The sequence below is a fragment of the Durotheca rogersii genome, assembly GCF_024521655.1.
Source record: "Durotheca rogersii strain YMJ 92031201 chromosome Unknown GGS23scaffold_7, whole genome shotgun sequence".
NCBI lineage: Eukaryota > Fungi > Ascomycota > Sordariomycetes > Xylariales > Xylariaceae > Durotheca > Durotheca rogersii.
Window position 1 is genome coordinate 736,026 of NW_026251238.1, and position 17,586 is coordinate 753,611.

General features: G+C 57.5%; 5 protein-coding genes across 5 annotated transcripts; 3 read left to right on the forward strand and 2 right to left on the reverse strand.

Annotated features, from left to right (window-relative positions):
- Positions 1–797: 797 nt before the first annotated feature.
- GGS23DRAFT_563272 (uncharacterized protein) lies at positions 798–2,213 on the forward strand. Its single transcript, XM_051516078.1, has one exon. The coding sequence runs from the start codon at positions 1,193–1,195 to the stop codon at positions 1,928–1,930; it is 738 nt and encodes a 245-aa protein (XP_051372894.1). The 5' UTR covers positions 798–1,192; the 3' UTR covers positions 1,931–2,213.
- A 323-nt stretch (positions 2,214–2,536) lies between these two features.
- Positions 2,537–4,128, reverse strand: GGS23DRAFT_595823 (Metallo-dependent phosphatase; the record flags this gene model as incomplete). The annotated part of the gene is made up of 2 exons (XM_051518372.1): positions 2,537–3,900; positions 3,990–4,128. The coding sequence occupies 2 exons, from the start codon at positions 4,126–4,128 to the stop codon at positions 2,537–2,539; spliced, it is 1,503 nt and encodes a 500-aa protein (XP_051372895.1).
- A 2,789-nt stretch (positions 4,129–6,917) lies between these two features.
- On the reverse strand, positions 6,918–10,571 carry GGS23DRAFT_604503 (uncharacterized protein; the record flags this gene model as incomplete). Its single annotated transcript, XM_051519604.1, has 2 exons — positions 6,918–7,480; positions 8,153–10,571. 2 exons carry the CDS (start codon positions 10,569–10,571, stop codon positions 6,918–6,920), a joined length of 2,982 nt encoding a protein of 993 aa, XP_051372896.1.
- Positions 10,572–12,380: 1,809 nt separating this feature from the next.
- GGS23DRAFT_563281 (uncharacterized protein) lies at positions 12,381–14,587 on the forward strand. Its single transcript, XM_051516079.1, has 3 exons — positions 12,381–13,096; positions 13,276–13,463; positions 13,524–14,587. The coding sequence occupies exons 1-3, from the start codon at positions 12,955–12,957 to the stop codon at positions 14,262–14,264; spliced, it is 1,071 nt and encodes a 356-aa protein (XP_051372897.1). The 5' UTR covers positions 12,381–12,954; the 3' UTR covers positions 14,265–14,587.
- Positions 14,551–16,070, forward strand: GGS23DRAFT_486540 (uncharacterized protein). Its single transcript, XM_051514361.1, has one exon. It carries the CDS (start codon positions 14,728–14,730, stop codon positions 15,640–15,642), a length of 915 nt encoding a protein of 304 aa, XP_051372898.1. The 5' UTR covers positions 14,551–14,727; the 3' UTR covers positions 15,643–16,070.
- Positions 16,071–17,586: the final 1,516 nt, after the last annotated feature.

The window sequence follows — 17,586 nt, forward strand, 5'->3', positions numbered from 1 at the left end:
GGGCACTCAGGAAGACCCGAAATTATCACCGGCCCCAGAATTGTGAAGGGAGCGCACAAATTATACGGCCAGCCTGAGTCGTCTCGACCGGCCTCTGGGTGGGCACACCGGATGCTCATTTCTACCTGCATATGAATATACGTGTACACGTACATACATATACATATGTAGGCAGGCCAACCATGTCGGAGACAATCTTTGTCATTTCGAGCGCTGTTGAGATTGGGAGGGGGGTCGGTAAGCAGACATCCTGGCCGCGCCTGGGATATTGGACGATGGTCGGGTGACCAGCGCGCAGAGGGCACTGGTCGGCCATCCATGAGCAAATCGACGGACAAATGCTGTAGCTAATCGCAAAGCAACCAAGATGGGCCGGCCCGCTGCCATCCCACGCATACAAGTATGGCATACGCGTGCTGCTGATCTGGAGCGGGCAGCGAACGGAGATTGCTGTCGGCTTACACATATGTTACACGATGGACTTGCACGGCTTTGACTTACGCGCATATATGTAGCATCGCGTAGCATAACTCGGTAGATGTGGAATTGGCATGGGCTCTCGGCGTGGGAGGCGTTGGATCGCGTGAGAATACTCATAAACATCATCGCGACTAAGACCTAAGAGACGGCCTCACACCAATCACAGACCCATGGCCGCTCCTGCGCCGACGTCTGCGTATGTGGGTATTCAGTTGTAATGTGTGTATGGGGTCTGGTCCGGAAGTCGACGGCCGACAACGTCGCACTCTGGCACAGACTCTGCAAGCTTGATCGCCCCTGAACCAGGCTACTTCATAGGTAGCATTCCCCGGTCCATCGTAGCGCGCAGGGGGCAGGGGGGGCAGAGAGAGAGCGAGAGAGCGAGAGGAGAGAGGAGACGCACCGAGTTCTCCGGGGCGGCGTCTTATAAAACTATCTCACAATCCCTCGCGGTGGCGCCGTCCGCCTCTTTCCTGCTTTCCTGCCGCCCTGCACTGCCCAACGCTCCCGAGTCCCGCACGGAGCTGACCTTTCGTCCCGGCGCACCAGCACCCACGGTCCCTCTCGACCGCCACACTCGTTTTATTTACCTAACAGAGAACCCGACGCCAGCAGCACCGCTGCGTCCCACCGCTCCTTCAGCAACCCCCTAATCCTCACAACCGCAAAGCCATCCCCCCCCACCCGCATCGACGTCAACCCAACCGACAACATGTACGCCAAGACGATCATCCTCGCCGCGCTCGTAGCCAGCGCCTCGGCGTCCGCGCCGGCGGTCGCGCCGCGGCAGACGCGCGCGACCTCGACGGCGGAGGAGGAGCCGGAGACGACGCCGTCGGAGACGCTCGCGTGCCTGTCGGGGATGGAGTCGTGGGCGGCGGCGGTGCCGACGACGCCGCCGGTGCTGCTCGACGTCATCGACGAGGCTGGCATGGGCGCCGAGGGCGTGTCGGGGCTGTGCGCCTTCGGCGCGCGCGTGGCCCCCGCCGAGGCCGCCGCCTTCACCTCCTTCAACCTCGACCTCTACTCCTTCCTCTCCACCCAGGGCGCCAACCTCATCTCCCTCGCCTCCTCCTGCTCCGCCCAGATGGGCGCCCCCCCCACCGTCCTCACCAGCCAGCTCACCGAGCTCTTCTCCGTCTACTCTAGCTTCTCCGCCGGCGCCTGCACCGACGACGCCACTGCCACCGCCTCTTCGACCGCTCCCGCCACCGCCGCCTCCTCCACCCTCGCCACCGTCACTGGCTCCGGCGCCAGCTCTGCCGCCGCCCCCACGAGCTCCGCCGCGAGCGGCACCACCCCGTCGCCGTCGGGCGAGCAGGCCAGCGATAGCAGCGACGTTCCCACGTCCTCGCCAACCGTGAGCCAGAACGCCGGGCCGAGGCAGACGGGCATGGTCGCGGCGGCCGCTCTGGCCGCTGGCTTCGTCGGCGCCGCCATGGTGTTATGACGAACCAGCGGGTGAACACATTCTTCTCTTCTGGCTTGTTGCGATACCCCCCCTTCCCACCCTTTTTAGTTGAGATTAAGAAGAAATAAAAATGGTTATTACCATGCGTTCTGCGTCTTGATCCGTGTAGCGAAGTTCTCACGTGGCTTTCTGTGTCTCGTCTTCAATGCTTCACGTCACTAGAGCACCTACTCACCATCCCCGTCTTATCGTGCTAGTATTTTCTTGCGTGGCTCATGGCCCCTTGGTCGGGGCGATCAAGTAAGCCACTCATCATACCGTCAAATTGCGCCATTAAAATATAAAGGCCTTATGTATTCATCCCCACATAATCTAATGCCAATCCTAGGTGGTGTTTCCCATCTCAACTCCGTGCAAGTGAGCCCAGCCCATCCCAGGTCTCTATAGAGAGCTAGGTTTACGTTAAAACCCCGCCATCTATTCCTTTCCTCCTCTAAAATATATATGCACAAAGGCGCGAACCCGAGGTTTCCATACACACGGCGTGTAGCTAGTCAGCATTAGGCTCGGTCTACTCTGATCGTAGCACCGCCACCACCTCCTCCTCCGTCCACCTCCCTTTTGGGAGGCTAGAGCTCGGTCCGATCACGCCTGCACGACGAACTGCTCCTTGTGGGATTTGAAGAGGCGGGACGTGTCGAGCAGCTCGCCCGTGTCGGACTTGACAAAGTCGACCTGGAGGTTCTGGGCGTCGAGGAAGCGCACCTGTGCGTAGCTAAAGTCGTCGTCGTACGCGAACGCGTTGAACGATACGTTCTTCCCGATCGAACTGAGGCCCTCGATGTTGCCTGCGCCACCCGCGACGATGTACATGGGCGCCTTCGGGTCGTTGTACCCGTTGGGGTCGGCCTTGTCCTGGAACGCGGGCAAGAACCGCTGCGAGTTGTGCACGTGCCCGAAAATGGCGAGATCGACACCATACTTATACAGCAGCGGCTCAAAGGCGGCCTGGCACGGCTTGCAGCCCTTGCCCCCCGTGCTATACCAGGGTCGATGGCCGCCGATGAGCAGCCACGGCGTCACGGTGCGGTCGACGGAGGCGAGGTCGGCTTCGAGGAACTCGAGCTGCTGGTTGGGTGTGCCGAAGGGCCCGCTGTTGAGCCCACCGAAAACGCCGGGGCCGTCGGGCGCGTCCTCAAAGTCGGTCTCGGTGTTGATCATGACGAAATGTACCATACCGTACTCGAACGAATACCAGAACGGCGGCTTCGCGAGCAGCCGCGCCTTGTTCGCGTTGACTTTCGCCGTCTCGGTGGCTGACGTTGACGGGAACGCCGTCGCCATCGTCTCGCCGAAGCGCACCATGAAATCGGTGAAGTTCTTCTGGCCCTCGGGGCACAGGCCCGTCAAGAACGGGATCTCCTGGCAGGCGGCCTCGTGGTTGCCCGGACTCGCCATGTACGCCTTGCGCCCCGAGATAGGCGCGAGCTGGGTGTAGAATTGCTCGAGGATGGCCTGGAAGGCGTCCTCGCCGTCAAACAAGTTCTTGGGCTTGAGGAACCAGTCGTCGGCGTAGGCGAAGTCGCCCGGGTGCACGATGAACTCGTAGTCGTCGACCGTCTTAGCGAGCTGGTTGATGGTCGTGTGGTTGAGCGACGGGTCGATTTGCGGGATCGTGTCACGCTTGCGCTCATCCTGCTTGATCGTGAACCCGTCGGCGCCGTAAACGCCGAGGTCGATGACGACGTTCATCGTGAACGGCGTCTTGTCGCCCGACGTCCGCGGGCTGAAGAAGTGCTCGACCGTCGAGTTGGTCGACTCGATCTTGTAGAAGTACGTCGTCGCCGGCGCCAGGCCGGTTAGCGTCACCACGTTTGCGTGCGTCCGCGATGTCGGGTAGGTCACCGACGAGGTCGAGCAAGCCTCCTTGTCGAGCTTGTCGCTGGACGTGCCGTACTTGACACATGGCCGGCTCAGTTTCTGGAACGTATTCCAGCCGAGGGTCATGGCTGAGAGAAAGGGGAGCGGCGCGGCGCGCGTTAGCGGAGGGTTGCCCGGGATTTTTCAACGAGTCGCAGCGACGGCAGGCAAAACTCACAGTTGGGCCCGTTTATGGCGAGACGCTGCTGCCCCGGCGTTGTCTTGTCTTCAGGGATCGTCGGTAAGCTGGCCCCCGCAAACACAGAGGCGGCAGCCAGGACTGGGAGTCCCTTCAAGGACGCGAATAGCCTCACCATCCTGGGGGTCTCGCGGGAGCAGGACCAATGACAGGGAGATGAAGATGGAGAGGACGAGGAAAAGAAGAAGAAAAAGTAAAAGAAAAAGGAAACGGGCCAAGAAACAGAAAGAGGAAACGGGGGAGACTGTACCAGCGCTCGCGATCTAGGTAGTATACACAGGGCACCTTACAACATACTCGCACAGCCGAGTCGGGAGGGTCCATTTCGCGGGTTGTATCACAGAGTATTTATAATGTCGGTTTTCTCTATGGACGACGACGAACACCGGGGACCCACGTGCGGTAGGTGTTGATCACATGAATCGGACGAGAAGCAGGCACGGTCAGCAGCTGCGGAAATGAGGTTGGTAGCCAAGGGCGATCGTCCGCGATGGGGGTTCACGATGGGGTTGCATCGAACGGGTGTGCCCAGCTGGGTTCGCAGCTCAGCTCGTGGGCCAGACGATTGGGCGAGAGCCAGCACTCGGACGGGAATAGGAGAGGGAGAAGGGGGGGGAGGCAGGTAAGCAGAGCTTCTGGAGCAGTCCCGCCGCGGCGTTGTCCGGAAACAGAACAGCGAGCAACGAGTGCCACGAGCCTCCGGCTTAGTGGCGGGGACGGAGCGATTCCCAGAGCAGAAGGCGTTGTCTTCTCATGAAACCCGCCCCCTCCCACGTCGCGCCGAGAGGGTCAGGTAGGCGTTTGTGTATTGTTCGCATTGCGACGTCTGGGTCGGGGAGCGGAATTGGTAGCATGCAGGGTGTGGCTTGGATTCGGCAGCTGGGAGCAGAAGAGAGAGGAGTTGTATCAGCCAAGGCGAGAGGATGGCCGAATAGCGACTCTGTTGTCCATTCACATTCATCCTATTACTATTGCCGCATTACCAACGACTACCTAACTATGCCTACCTATGCATGTACCTAACAGGCTGGACACTACCTATATCGGTACCTATCTCAGGTAGGTAGGTAGGTACCTACCCAGGTCAACTCCACCCGTGACAGGCACCTTGAATCCACTATATAGCCTAACCTCCCTGAATGTACTGACCCTAGCATCGCAAGTAGCCGTTCAAGCCCTTTTTCCTCTTTTCTATTTATTTATTTATATCTTCTCCCGTTTGCATACCCGGCCTAGGAGCCAGATCAGGGGAACCTTAAAACAAGATACCTACTGCGTTATGCAGACATAGTTTACTATGCTGTGCTCAAGCTAACCCAAACTAAACTCGTGATATCCCGCTTGTCCGCCTATTTATAAACTCGTTGCTGGCTGCCACGAACTTCTCCCGCCCTCCACCTGGGTTAGCTTCGGCCCTGCCCGGAACCCCTCAGCCCAGTCGAATCGGCGCGGAGAGGAACGCAAATCGTCACGTCGGGATGTAGATTAGGGACGAACAAAAGGGAGGTAAGAGAGGCTACGCTGAGCAGACGATGTGCCGCGGTCCGTGACCCGGGAGAGCAAGCTAGAAAGCTTCCACCGTGGAACGAGCACCTTTCCCGACGGCAGCGTAGAGACTGACACGACGAAGAAAAAAAAAGGTATGAAAAAAAGGACTTTCGAGAGTTCATTAACTAGATACCTGCCTACCTCGATATACCTCGAGTCGTCGGTCGACCAGACGGGCAGGTTGAAGTCCTCGGCAAGACGCCACAGCACCTACGGATGGACACACACGTGCCTACGCGGGCACACCTGCACACGCCTACACACCTACCTCTTACGTACAGAAGACGATAACTTCCGCATTCAGAAGTGACGCGGTCGGGTTGGATCTCGAGACGCAGACACATCTTCACGTCGGCCCACAACCCGCACCCGACGGCGGAGACTGGCCAAGCTATCCACATATCCTTGTCCACCCATCAAGCATCTAGCTGGTCTTCAGGGAGTGTACCGCCCGACTTCTTTCAAGGGCATCCACTGTACATAACTTACGTCTGCTAGTGGTACCTATTAGTTATCATTGCCTCCGACCCGACAGCTCCAAAAGGCTCGCTAGTGACTTTGTTTGTTTTCGCTCGTCATTTGCATGAATCGCCGTATGTCTTCAAAATGAGGTACATCCTGATGATGCGCCGATTAGTATAGACGATGACTTTCAGATGGACGCGGCAAAAAAAAAAACAGTTGTTCAATAGCAAGCGTTGCGTCACGTTGGGCAGTTGAGGCGTCACCCTATCACTTAGCATCGATGTGTTTCGCCCGGTCCAATCCCGTGTAAATCCGGTTCCTCTATTATCTATCAAGGCATAACCGGGCAAGATGAAAGCTGCTTGCCATTCATTGTGCCCATCCACCCCATCCCATCCCGTCCTATCCCATCCCAGCCGACTTCATATCACGTAACGTGTCGTCGTCTAACGTGTCATCTAGTCCTCTCACACCTTACCCGTCATGAGGAAACTAACAGACCGTTGTCTTTTGCAAAAGTCAAACTCAACTCGATCCCCTACAGCCCGGGGAGGTACACCGGATCGTCCGAGTTCATTACTAGGGTAGGTGTATGTCTTCATGTGCTGCGTTTAATTCGTAAGGCGGGCTGGCAACCGGTTGCCGCCTGATCCGATGCTGTACGTGTATCGTCGTCTCTCCGTCCAGGCAGGTTATGTGAAAATAACAGGAAAGAAGAGAAAGGGGGGGGCGCCATATTGCCCCACCGTGATTAAAAAAAGGGGGGGTGCCTGTTTTCATTAAAAAAACGCCGGACAAATGAATCATGTACGTCGTGACCGTGGGGTATAAATGGGGTATCGTCGTCGTGGAACGGGTATGCGTTGGCCACATCTCGTGGCCAACCCTCTATGATCATTCCTCCATGATCATCTTTCTAAGCGCCCATCGTAACTGGATTTGGTCGCGCTCTTCGCCGTCGTCCCAGTTTCCGCACTTTCGGCGCCAGCGCACCTCTTCTTCGTGCTGGCGTCGGATGAATTCCGGGCCCACGTCAAACTCCTCACCTACTAGCCAGTCATCCCTGAAGTCGTTTCCCCGGCCGTGTCCACCCGAGACGGAATCTTTGTCCTTCTCGCTGAGGTCGGGAATGTCCTTGAACGGGTCGTCGTCGTCGTCGTCGTCCATCGCGTTGAATCCTTCCATAGGATCATCGGATGGGAATGTCGACGCATCCGCCTTCAACCAGCACATCTTCTGCGGGTCGAAGACCATGTCACCAACCCGCTTAACACCCTTAGTAGCCGTCATGTTGGTGATAAGTAACGGCCTAGAGGCAGAGCCCTCTCTATCACGTGTCATGTGTGGAGGTAGCGTCGCCGTTACTGGTGATGGGGCGGGCACGTCAAACGCGTTTAATGCGTTGTCGTTACCCTCCCAGCGGAAGGTTCTCGGGTTATATTTCATCCCGTTTACAACTGGGGTGGCCATGTTAGTACTGTACGTCTGAAGTTTTTTAGGTGATTGGGATTCCGGAGACTCCCCGGAGAATTGAGATCTCTGAGATTGCCCAGGCTGCTGAGGCTCGTTGCGTGTTTGGGTTCTCCGAGACTTCTCAGGAGGCCGGGATGATTGAGGTTGCCGAGACCTGCTCTGTAATTGGGTGATGTGAGACTTCTCGGGCTTCTGCAACTTCTTGCCAGGTTTTTCTATGCGCGGCTTCTCGGGGGCCTGTGACTTTTTGTGAGGTCCCTGCAACCGCTCGGTTACCTGTAGTCTTTTGGGTACTGGAGGATTCTTTGGGGTTACTGGTGGCTTCATAGGGGACACTTGTCGTTTCTCTACACCCTGTACTTTCTTCTGGGTCTGTGTCCTAGAAAAATGGGTCTGGTCGAGTTGCGACTGTCCGGATATCTGAGGCTTCTGCAGTGTTCGGAGTGCTCCAGGCACCGGAGCCATGCGAGGCATCCTGAATGATTTCTGAGATAGCTCGGGTCTCTTGGGTTGTTGAGACCTCCGAAGCTTCTCCAGTCGTTCGGACGACAGAGGAATCCGAGAAGGACGGGTCTTTAGTAATTTCTGAGACTTCTCAGGTACCTCGGGTGCCTTTCTCTGCTGGGGGTTCTGAGTTTTTAGTGTGGTATGCATACCTTTAGTCTCCCTTGCCGAGTTGAGATTGGAGATCAAGTGCGGCTTCTGCTGCGGCGCCTTCTGGGATTTCTTGGTTCTCGATACGTTGTGGTGGACGAGGCTCGTTCTACCGGATAGCTGCGGAATTCGCTGACTAGCAAGAGCCAGGGGCCCGGAGGCAGGCGAGCGCTGTGCGAGAATGTGCTCTCTGGCGATGCGACTGGCAGCTGTATCTCGTGCAAAGTGGGGTTGGAAGTCCGTCTTGGCCGGGCAGTAAGGAGATACGGGGCTCGGCGTGCTTCGATCTGGTAGGACGTTCTGGTAGAGCTTACTCCGGATGTTCGTTCGTGATCCGGCTGCGACTGGCTGCTTCATGAATTTAGATTCTGCCTGCGCTGAAGTGGGAAGATCGTCAAACGAGTCGAGTTCATGGCCATCGCCGAAGCGTCGAACACGGCGCGGCTTGCTGAGCTGCTGCCAAATCGGTTCCGCAGATGTTTTCTCATTGCGCGCTCTTCTTGGGCTCGGTGATCGCATCCCAGCACGGGACATCGCGCGAGACAAAGGTCGTGTCTCTGGACCTTGGTCGGAATCATGGCGACGGAAGACCCGCGGGGCTTTGACGCTGATGTGCTGAGACTGGGACTGTGACGCGCCGGCAGGCAAGAAAGGCGCCGGATTCTTCCTGAGCTGCGCCGCATTGGTATCGACAGTAGGACGGGCACGGTCGATTGGAGTCTTGGGTCGAATGAAGGACTGGGGTCGACCAGGCTCGACACGAGAATCCGTGCGAGAGGGGGGTCGGTCGAACCGCGACACCACCGTTTTGGCTAGCGGCGCGGCATGACGCAAAGCCGGGAGAGAACGCTTCAATCGTAACAACTGCGCGTTGGTGGTGGTAGGCTCGTTGCGCAAGGCGCTCACGGATGCCTTCTGGCTTACCTCTCGCCGTCTCGGCGTTGGGAACTGGGTAGACTGAACGGAGGAAGGGGTAGTAGGGGTATAGATACTCGAGACCGAAGATTGCGCAGAGTGGCCGAGACGGGACTGAGATCTGCGCGAGGGGCGTTGGGGGATAGGCCCGCCGCTTTCGGACACGGGCTCGAGAGCGGGAAGGGTTTGCGTACGTTCAAGTCCCATGGGTCGAGGTAGACGAGACGTCATACCCGGCGCTGCCGGCTTGTTGGTAAAGGTCACGGAAACGGATGTCTTGGGCCGGACAGGACTAGCCGGCCGAGTCTCCTTAACCTTAACATTGCGATGCAAGGTGAGCTTGCGGGAGCTAAACACGTCGCCATCGCCAAAGTCAAGTCCAGACAATATATCCTCCTTGTCAACAGCTGGCTCCGCCATGTTCTTGGGCGAAGGTATCCGTTTGATAGACGCGGATCGCCTCGACTGCCCCTCTGGAGAGCCTTGCTTCCGTCGCTTCAATCGCTCGCCTAGGTTCAAGGGGCCCTGGGGTAGCACTAGGCCGTCAAAAAGCTCATCCTCGCTCTCGGCGGTGATGGAACTAGCAAGACTAGGGCTCATAGCAGACACGGAGCTGTGGGTTGAGAAAGCATCTCGTTTCGTACCGCCAGAACGAGTTCCGAGGCTGCTCTCTCCCCAATCAAAATCGTCGGTGACGCTTAGTGCGAGCGTCCTGGGAATATCGACTTTCCGAGAAAGCTTCAGCAATCCGTCAGATGGCAGTTCCAGGTCGCCCTCGAATCCGTCATCGTCCTGCTTCTTCTTCTGGGGCGAAGGCGTGGGCGGAGTGACGAGGGATGCGGGTTTGAGTTGGGGCAGAAACTTGGATGCCTTGATAGTCGTGACGCCGTCGCCAAAAAGGTCGTCGTCATCGTCTGTGTCCCGAAATTTGTCTAGATTGATAGGCGTGGCCAGGGCCTTTGGTACCTTGGAAAATATGTTCTCATAGGTCGTCCCCTGGGTGGCGATAGCGGTCACCTGCTTCGTCGGACTCGACAAGCTCACTTGTCTCAAAGCCTCGGGGTATTTTCTGCCGTCCTGGGGCTGAAGTCGGAGCGGGCCAGAGACAGGGATCTCCAGATCATCTCCGTAATCTTCCTGAAAGATCTTCTTCACCTTTCTTCCTCCGAGTCGCTTGATGGTACCTCCCATCAAAGCAGAGGGCGGGACGTTGGTGGGGATAGGAATCCCAGCGTGGGTCGCCGCAGCAATAGCGTCCAGGGTAGACTTCTCGTCGTCCCCGGGCAGATGTACCTGCCTCTCGTCGTTCCCGGGTAGAGACTCGCGATCAGAGCGGAATGAAGAGTGGCTGTCACGATGATGGCTGTGTATATTTGTAAAGGCGGGAGAAGTACCGCCGATGCTGAGCACACCCCAATCGTCGCCATCATCAAGCAGGAAATCATCATTGTCCCAATTCTCAACGAGATCCTCAATCGACACCGAAGTGCCGTGCTCCCAATCCATGGTAAGCAGTACCCGGAGGGCGTTACGGCTCGGAACGTCGTGCGTAGCGTGTAGTGAAAGGGATGATGGGTGAGTCTGAATGTGCGAAAAAGGGCACAGGGCGCGAGGCGCGTGTCAAATTTGGGGATGGGGCAGTTGAGGGGTTGCGGCCCTTTTTACTACCGTGTCCGAAAGTGATGCAACTCGTCAAAAAATTTTCTCGACAGATCGTCGCGGACCTTTCAAGTTCCAGTCAATCAATCGTCGCGTACTCCGTCGACGACAGGCAGGATCAGAAGGTGGTGTGTGCGGATGCACGGGAGTCGGCCGAAGTTGGACGTCTGGCGAGAAGGGTGTCGATGGCGGACGGGCTGGTAGTAAGGAGAGATGAACCGGTCAACCGATGATGAGGCGCGGAGAGGATGTGGCGGACTAGGTAGGGTGTGTGATGCGTGTCGCAAAGATGAGGCGAAAGTAGAGGCGACGGTATGAGTGGGTGAAGTGGATGGGTTGGGTTGTTGTTGGGGGTACGTTGGTACCTGAGTTGGCAGCGGGTATGTGGGCCCGCTGGGTTATCTGCACGTGCGGCTCAAAAAGCTCGACCAGGGTGCCGAGATAAGATAGAGCGGATCGATGAGGTTGCCGTCGCACAGCCGGAGAGCGCAGATGTTGTTGACACTGCGTAGAGATGACAAGAAGGTGAAACCAGACTTGCCGTCGGCGGTGGTAAAGAGAGAAGTGAGTAGGTAGGAGGAGTTTGCCCGACGTGACGATGAATGTGTTCTTGTCAATCGCAGTGTTGGCACCGAACAATTGGACTTGGCCGATGGGGTCAATCTCTGGATCTCGGACGCAAGACAATTGGTTGTGTGGAGGTTGATTGGGAGATGGGCGGATGCAGAGAGGTGGAAAAAAAAAGGTGGAAAAACAGCGAAGGGCGGGAGAAAGGTGGAAAGGTGCGCGGAGGGATCAGTGCTTCGCAAATTCGGCCGCCAGGCAAACTTGAATGGCTGGACGACCGTTGGCAGGGGGGCGGCTGGTGCGGTGTTGTTGTGCACAGGCCGTGCCTCTAGGGCTACAGGGCTGGCTGGCACCAGTTATCGAGGCGTGTATCTGGCGAAACTGGAGGCGCCGCGATGCGATGCGATGCGTAAGCAGAAGTCGTCGGCTTCGGGTGCGCACACGATGCGACGAGGTGACGAGAGATCACGATGATATTTTGGAAAGGAACGTGGGGTTGTGATGGTGTTCTCGGCCTCGCAGGTTGGTGTTGAGGTTGTAGGTGGGTAGCTTCTCCGCTGGCTGGGAGCGAGCCGGGCAGATTCTGGAGTAGCCTACAGATATTTGGGGCGGGGCGGTATCCAACGGCAGAAACGCGAAAAACGCGTCTTGCCACCTTGAACCCCTCCTCGGCGAGGGATTCATGCGCCTAAAGCGCCTGGAATAGGCCCCCTAACATTCCAGATTGAGGGCCCTTGTGCGCATTCTTCCAACTAATATACAGAGTATGCGAGTCTAGTTTAGCCTCTCTCCCCAACCCCCCTCGCGCGCATCATCACGACGACTAACCTCCAGTCTGACGCATAGCATTACCTAATATTAATATGCTTGGACAGGCTGTGTGTGTACCTACATACCTCTTTCTCGGTACCTACCTACCTAGGTAGATGTCTAAGCAGGTCCCCCTCAACCGCCTGAGTTCGCGATGCCTCCCGCTCCCGCCCCGATCCCTAACCCGGAATACCTACGCAATCCAATCCCCCACATGATGCAGTCAGTGTGCAAATGTACCCTTACTGAGAGGTACCTAACCTAACGTAAAAATGCTGGGTACCTCCTTACGTACGTGGCGCAAGTACCAGGTAGGTAGGAGATAGGCATGCAGGTACCTACTTATCTCGTACATCGTCAGCGCGCATCTGTCGTTCCTCGCTGTCTCCCGCCAGGCAGCTTCTTGTTGGCCACATTAGGCAGTATCTGTCTCTAGGCCGCATTCCTCGACCTCTCTGGCGCTCGTGATAGTAATTCCTCTTTTTACTTTTTCTTTCTTTCTTTTTCCTTAAATTAATCACACCGATAAATCAACCCTTCTCGTTGTACATTGGTGCGATCGGTCGGCCGCCTTAGACATCGAGCGCCCGCAGGAGATAATTGATGTAGGTATGTACCGCCGCCTCCGTCCTGGATCGATCTGCTTCGCTCTCCGGGATCCGCCACCTTCACGCTCGGCCACTCTCAACTTTACTACCTCCCCCCCTCCCCCTCCTGGGCCGTGCACCTCGTAGGGTTTATAACAATCCCATCTCCCAACTACTGCCAGTCGTAATCTTGTTCGACAGCATCGAAGTTGTTATTGCATTCTACCTCTTCTGTCTCCTCTCGCCTGCCCCCCCTAAACACCATCATGACGGAGACACGGATGTTGCGTTGTCCCATCTTGGGAACGGCGAACGAGTATTTCCTGCTGGAGATATCTTCGGACGGGCCCCGGCCACTCGACCTGAAGCTGGTCGGGTCTGAGAGCACTGCCGTGTTCACGACAAAGCGTAAGCCATGTCCAACCAGCCCTTCCCCCCCCTCATCGTGGTTCTACACGCATCCCTAGCATCGATCGATGTTCCACCTCCCCCTCTTTAGGGCTAGACCCTTGCGCTGGATTATCGTGCGCCGTCGGACTACGTATGTAGAGAATTTGTGTGCTAAATTACTCTGTTCATCTCGATAGTACGTCACAGGAGGATCGCCGAGTACAAGGACGCCAGTAGCCCTTACTCCGACCAAGAATGGGAGGAGATCTTAGTGGCGACTTTGGCCCGCCAGCAGCCCCTAGCCGGCATCGAGACCCGAGCCGACGTTAAAGAAGACGGCTCGTCCGTGAGCTTGTCCTTCAGAAAGAACATCCTAGGGATCACGGTGAGGACATCACCTAGCATCTTTCGGTCGATTGAGTGTACTACTGACGCATGTCAATAGCAACGGCTAGGGTCTATTCCGTTGGACGAGGATGATAAGACGGAGGTTTCTCCGTTTGACTGGTGCGTCTCGGCCATCGGTGCCCGGATCAAGGCCGAGCGCGACCTCTTCTACGCCACCGCGAGGATCGAAACCCTCCACGAGTCTCTTAGGGACCTCGAGGCCCAGCTCAACTATTTCATCGCCGTCAAGAGCGAGGACGAGGCGACACTACTCGTTAATTTCCGCGACCTCCTCAACAGGAAAAAGCTCAAGATTCGCCAGCAAGAGCGCCTGTTGGCCGCTATAAATATCGACCCCTCTGATCTTGACGACGCCGACGATGAGACCTTCCAGGATTTCATAGCTAGGGTGGCCCGCTCTATGAAGCGCAAGACGGGTGAGGGGGATGAGAGCGGCGACGTCGGCGGATTCGAGACGATGGATTTCACCGGGTATAGCGAGGGTCATGCGGGGTCTAGCACCGAGGAGGACGGTACCCCAAGCGCCACCAGCACGGACAGGGACGCGGAGGAGCCGGCACAACTGCCGGCGAGTTCGCGGAGCAACCGACCCCCGCCCCCCGGAGCTTCTTTTCTACCTCCAATGCCGACGCCGGACCAATACTTTACTCGTTTCTTTCAGAGAGCAGGTTATGGCCCGCCGCCACCGCCGCCTAGCGACCTGCCGTTTTCGAAGCGTGCGAAGACGGGAGCCTCGGCGGAAAGCACAGGCAACGAGACCGCGTCCTCCGGGAACTAGGCCTCAACAGACGTCGAGATTTGGTCGTTGGGATTTGGGTTTGGTCCCTCGAGCTACGACGACGGTCATGTGCCCTTGCCACCAGGGCGATGGAAATTGGTCTAAATAGCCAGCATGATATACGTGTGCTCGCTCTCCTTTTTACCGAGTATCGAGAAATAGGAAGCTCTCTAGTCCCTGTTAAACACGTATCTGTGAGCACACAACGGCGGTTTACAATGTAGTGTGACGATACCATGATTTCGCAGTCTTGTCCAGCCCTCAATTTGCGCAGACCTAGAATTCCTTGAATTGAAGTTTACGTGTTTACGGCGTGTTCAGCGCGTATCTTACCACGGTGAGGCACGAGTGTGTGTACCTACCACTCGTTGTCCCCGATCCTTCATTGCTCTACCAGTTCCATCCTACTTCACTATGCTATCCCCCCCCCCTTCTAGTCCCCTCTCATCAGGCGCGCAAATAGATGTCGATCAGGCCGAACAGACGCACTTCGCAGCGCAGGTTATGCCTAGAGGGGGCGCGAACATCACATCTGAGAACAGAGAGGGCGTATGATGTTTTACGGATGAACACGCCACTCCTACATCGTGCGGGCCTCTGGACGCCGTGGACGAGTGCCACGATGTGCTTAACTCTCACCCGACCGCCTCGATCCCTCGGCGTGTGGCTGTATCTGTCTATTGACATCACTACAACCTCCAACAGCGCCCGCAGCGATGTGCGGCGACACGACGAGCCACCGGGCGGCCTGGCTAATGCGAGAATCGGGGAAGTAAGTGAGACAGCATTGCGGGTGGACCGGTGGACTGATGCTACTCGTATGGAGGACTTCGAGGAGGAAGCCGCACTGTCTGCCTACCGCCTAGGAAAAAGACAGCGACAGCGAATAATGTCTCAGGGGGACGGCGTCTCGAGACATTCCGCTATGAAGAGAATAATTGGATCTGCATGTGAATCGAAAGACGAGGTTTTATTTAGATCTCAGCCACGGCTGTCTGGCGGTCAGTTTGTCTCGCCGGCGCATTCTCGCTCCCGGAGTCTGAAGACGGACCATGATCAGATACGACATCGAATAGTGGCCGACTCTTCTCAACATTTGTGCGCGCAGTACAAGCTAGTGGTAGGCTTCGCCGAGAGGTCCGGGATCGACCTGTTCGACTTTCTAAATTCTGGAGGAGGGGGAGGGGGGAGAGGGGGGGAGGACAGCAGCCGTCTCGTGCTGGAGGTGCGGGACTCCGTTCTGGTAGATATCATGCGATGCCACCTCCAACGCTCCCCTTTTCCTTTCCCGCCGCTTGCGTGTGAAAAGGGGCCAAACCTTCTCACCGCAGATCCCGCACCAGAAAGCTTGGAACCGGCCCCCTCCACCATCGTATAGATACGACGACCGTGTAGGCAAACACGGGAGGGTGGGTAGGACGAATCTTGCCCGATGTAGCTGGGGGCCTCGGCGGTGGCCTTCATAGGTAAGACGTGCATAAATGAATTGCCTCGCGATCGGCGTCTCCAAATCCTGCAGACTGTCTAATTATCTCTTCCGTGTTTTGCCGTTCCTACCGCCGCTCCCGAGACATCGTGCGAGAAGCCGACGTTGCCTGTCCGACCCGGTCCGACATCCTCTCCGGACCGCCTTCTTCGGGGCGAAAACCCGGGCCGACTCTGCCAAGGTTTTTGCGTCGGGCCGAGAGTTCGGAGACGCCCGGGAGGGATCGCCGAGTGACCGCGACGAGACTACGCGGGCGATGTCGATGGAGTGCGGTGCGAGGAGAGCGAGGACGGACGCCCCGAGCAGTCGGAGCGGCGCATGCGATGGTGAGGCGAGGCGAGGCGCTCGTCGTTTTCGTGCGCCTCGGGACGGCGAAGCGGCTACCCGACTCTGGCAAACTTTTTCTCGGGTAGGCTTGTGTCTCGGGTGGCCGCTCGGCAGCGTGTTTTCGGGCGGCTGTGGGCTCGGATGCGTATTCGGGCTCGACGCGCTCGTGACACGGGAAATGGTGAGACCACTACCCGCGGGCGCGTTGCACAGCTGAAAAATACAAAGTGGCACCAATAGAGGGATGCACGGCGTGACCTCATCAATTTATCATGTACCTACACTATTAAATGCGACGAGGAAAGGGCGCATCCGTGCGGCGGAAGCGCCGGGCGCACCTACGCCCCTCCTTGCGCCTGCGCTGTATCGACTGTAAAGCTGAAGCTCCCAGAAGCTCGAGTGAGATAGAGAGATCTAAGGCAGGTTAATTATTTACGCGAGAAGGTCAAAAATAAAATAAAAAGATAGAAAATACGTTTTTATTAAGTGATGTAGTAAGATGAGTTACCTACCTGAGATTCACTCGGCGGCGGGGTAAATACCCCTCCCCCAGGAAAGTAGGTAGGTACGTGGGGGAGGTTCAGGAGTCCGCGAGGAGCATGCAAGCATGATAGGAGAGCCGGCAAGTAGGCCGAAGCCGTCCTCTCCAACCGCAAGGGGCCTATCCGAGAAGGATATGCTCCTCCTTCCCGAGACACGATTCTTCGGCCGGAAAAGAAAATCCAAACTCACCCGAGACATCCTACGGGCCGAGAATAATTTTTTCGAAGACGGGTTCTTCGGGACGGCCTACCCGAGACAGCTCCCGCCGGGGAGACGCAGCCGGCATATCCGGGCGCGCCGGAACGCATCCCCGCCCGAGACGCCTGCACCTATCCGACGCACCTACCCGGGCCAACGCGTCGTCGCAGCAAGCTGCACCTATCCGCCCGGCGCGGTCTGAACCCCCCCCCCCTCCCCGAGACACGCGCGCGTGGCGCGCGCTGGTGCTGGTAGCCGACGGCATTTCGCAAAAGCGCGCAGTCCGCGCGGACTTTTATTCCCTCCGCGGCGCCCCGTCGCACGGCGATGCCGCCACGCGTCGCACACAGGCCGCACACCGTCCAATCCACGTCTGCGACGCACTCGATCGGTCGATTCGCGCCGCCGCCCGCCGTCCTCTCCCGTCTTCCTTCGCACATGCGCTGTTGTCTCTTTCAGGCGGCGATCCGATTCGTGTCACCCTCGCCCATTCGCACCCTCTTTGTCTCCCGCCGCAAACCTGAGCTGCCATTCGCTGTCGCTCTGGCTGCGTTGCACCCGCCAGGTCTCCGCCCCCCTTCCCCTCTTTCTCGCGTTCCTCTCGGTTTCTCCTCCTTGGACAGCCACCGCGATCGACGATCGCGCGCGCCGGCTCCCTCCCCTACTCGCCGGCTCCCATGCGAGCTGACGACTTCAGTTAATGATCGACTCGCACATCCTCAACGGCCTCCCGGCCCCCTCCCTCTTTTTCCGCCCCCGAGCGACGAT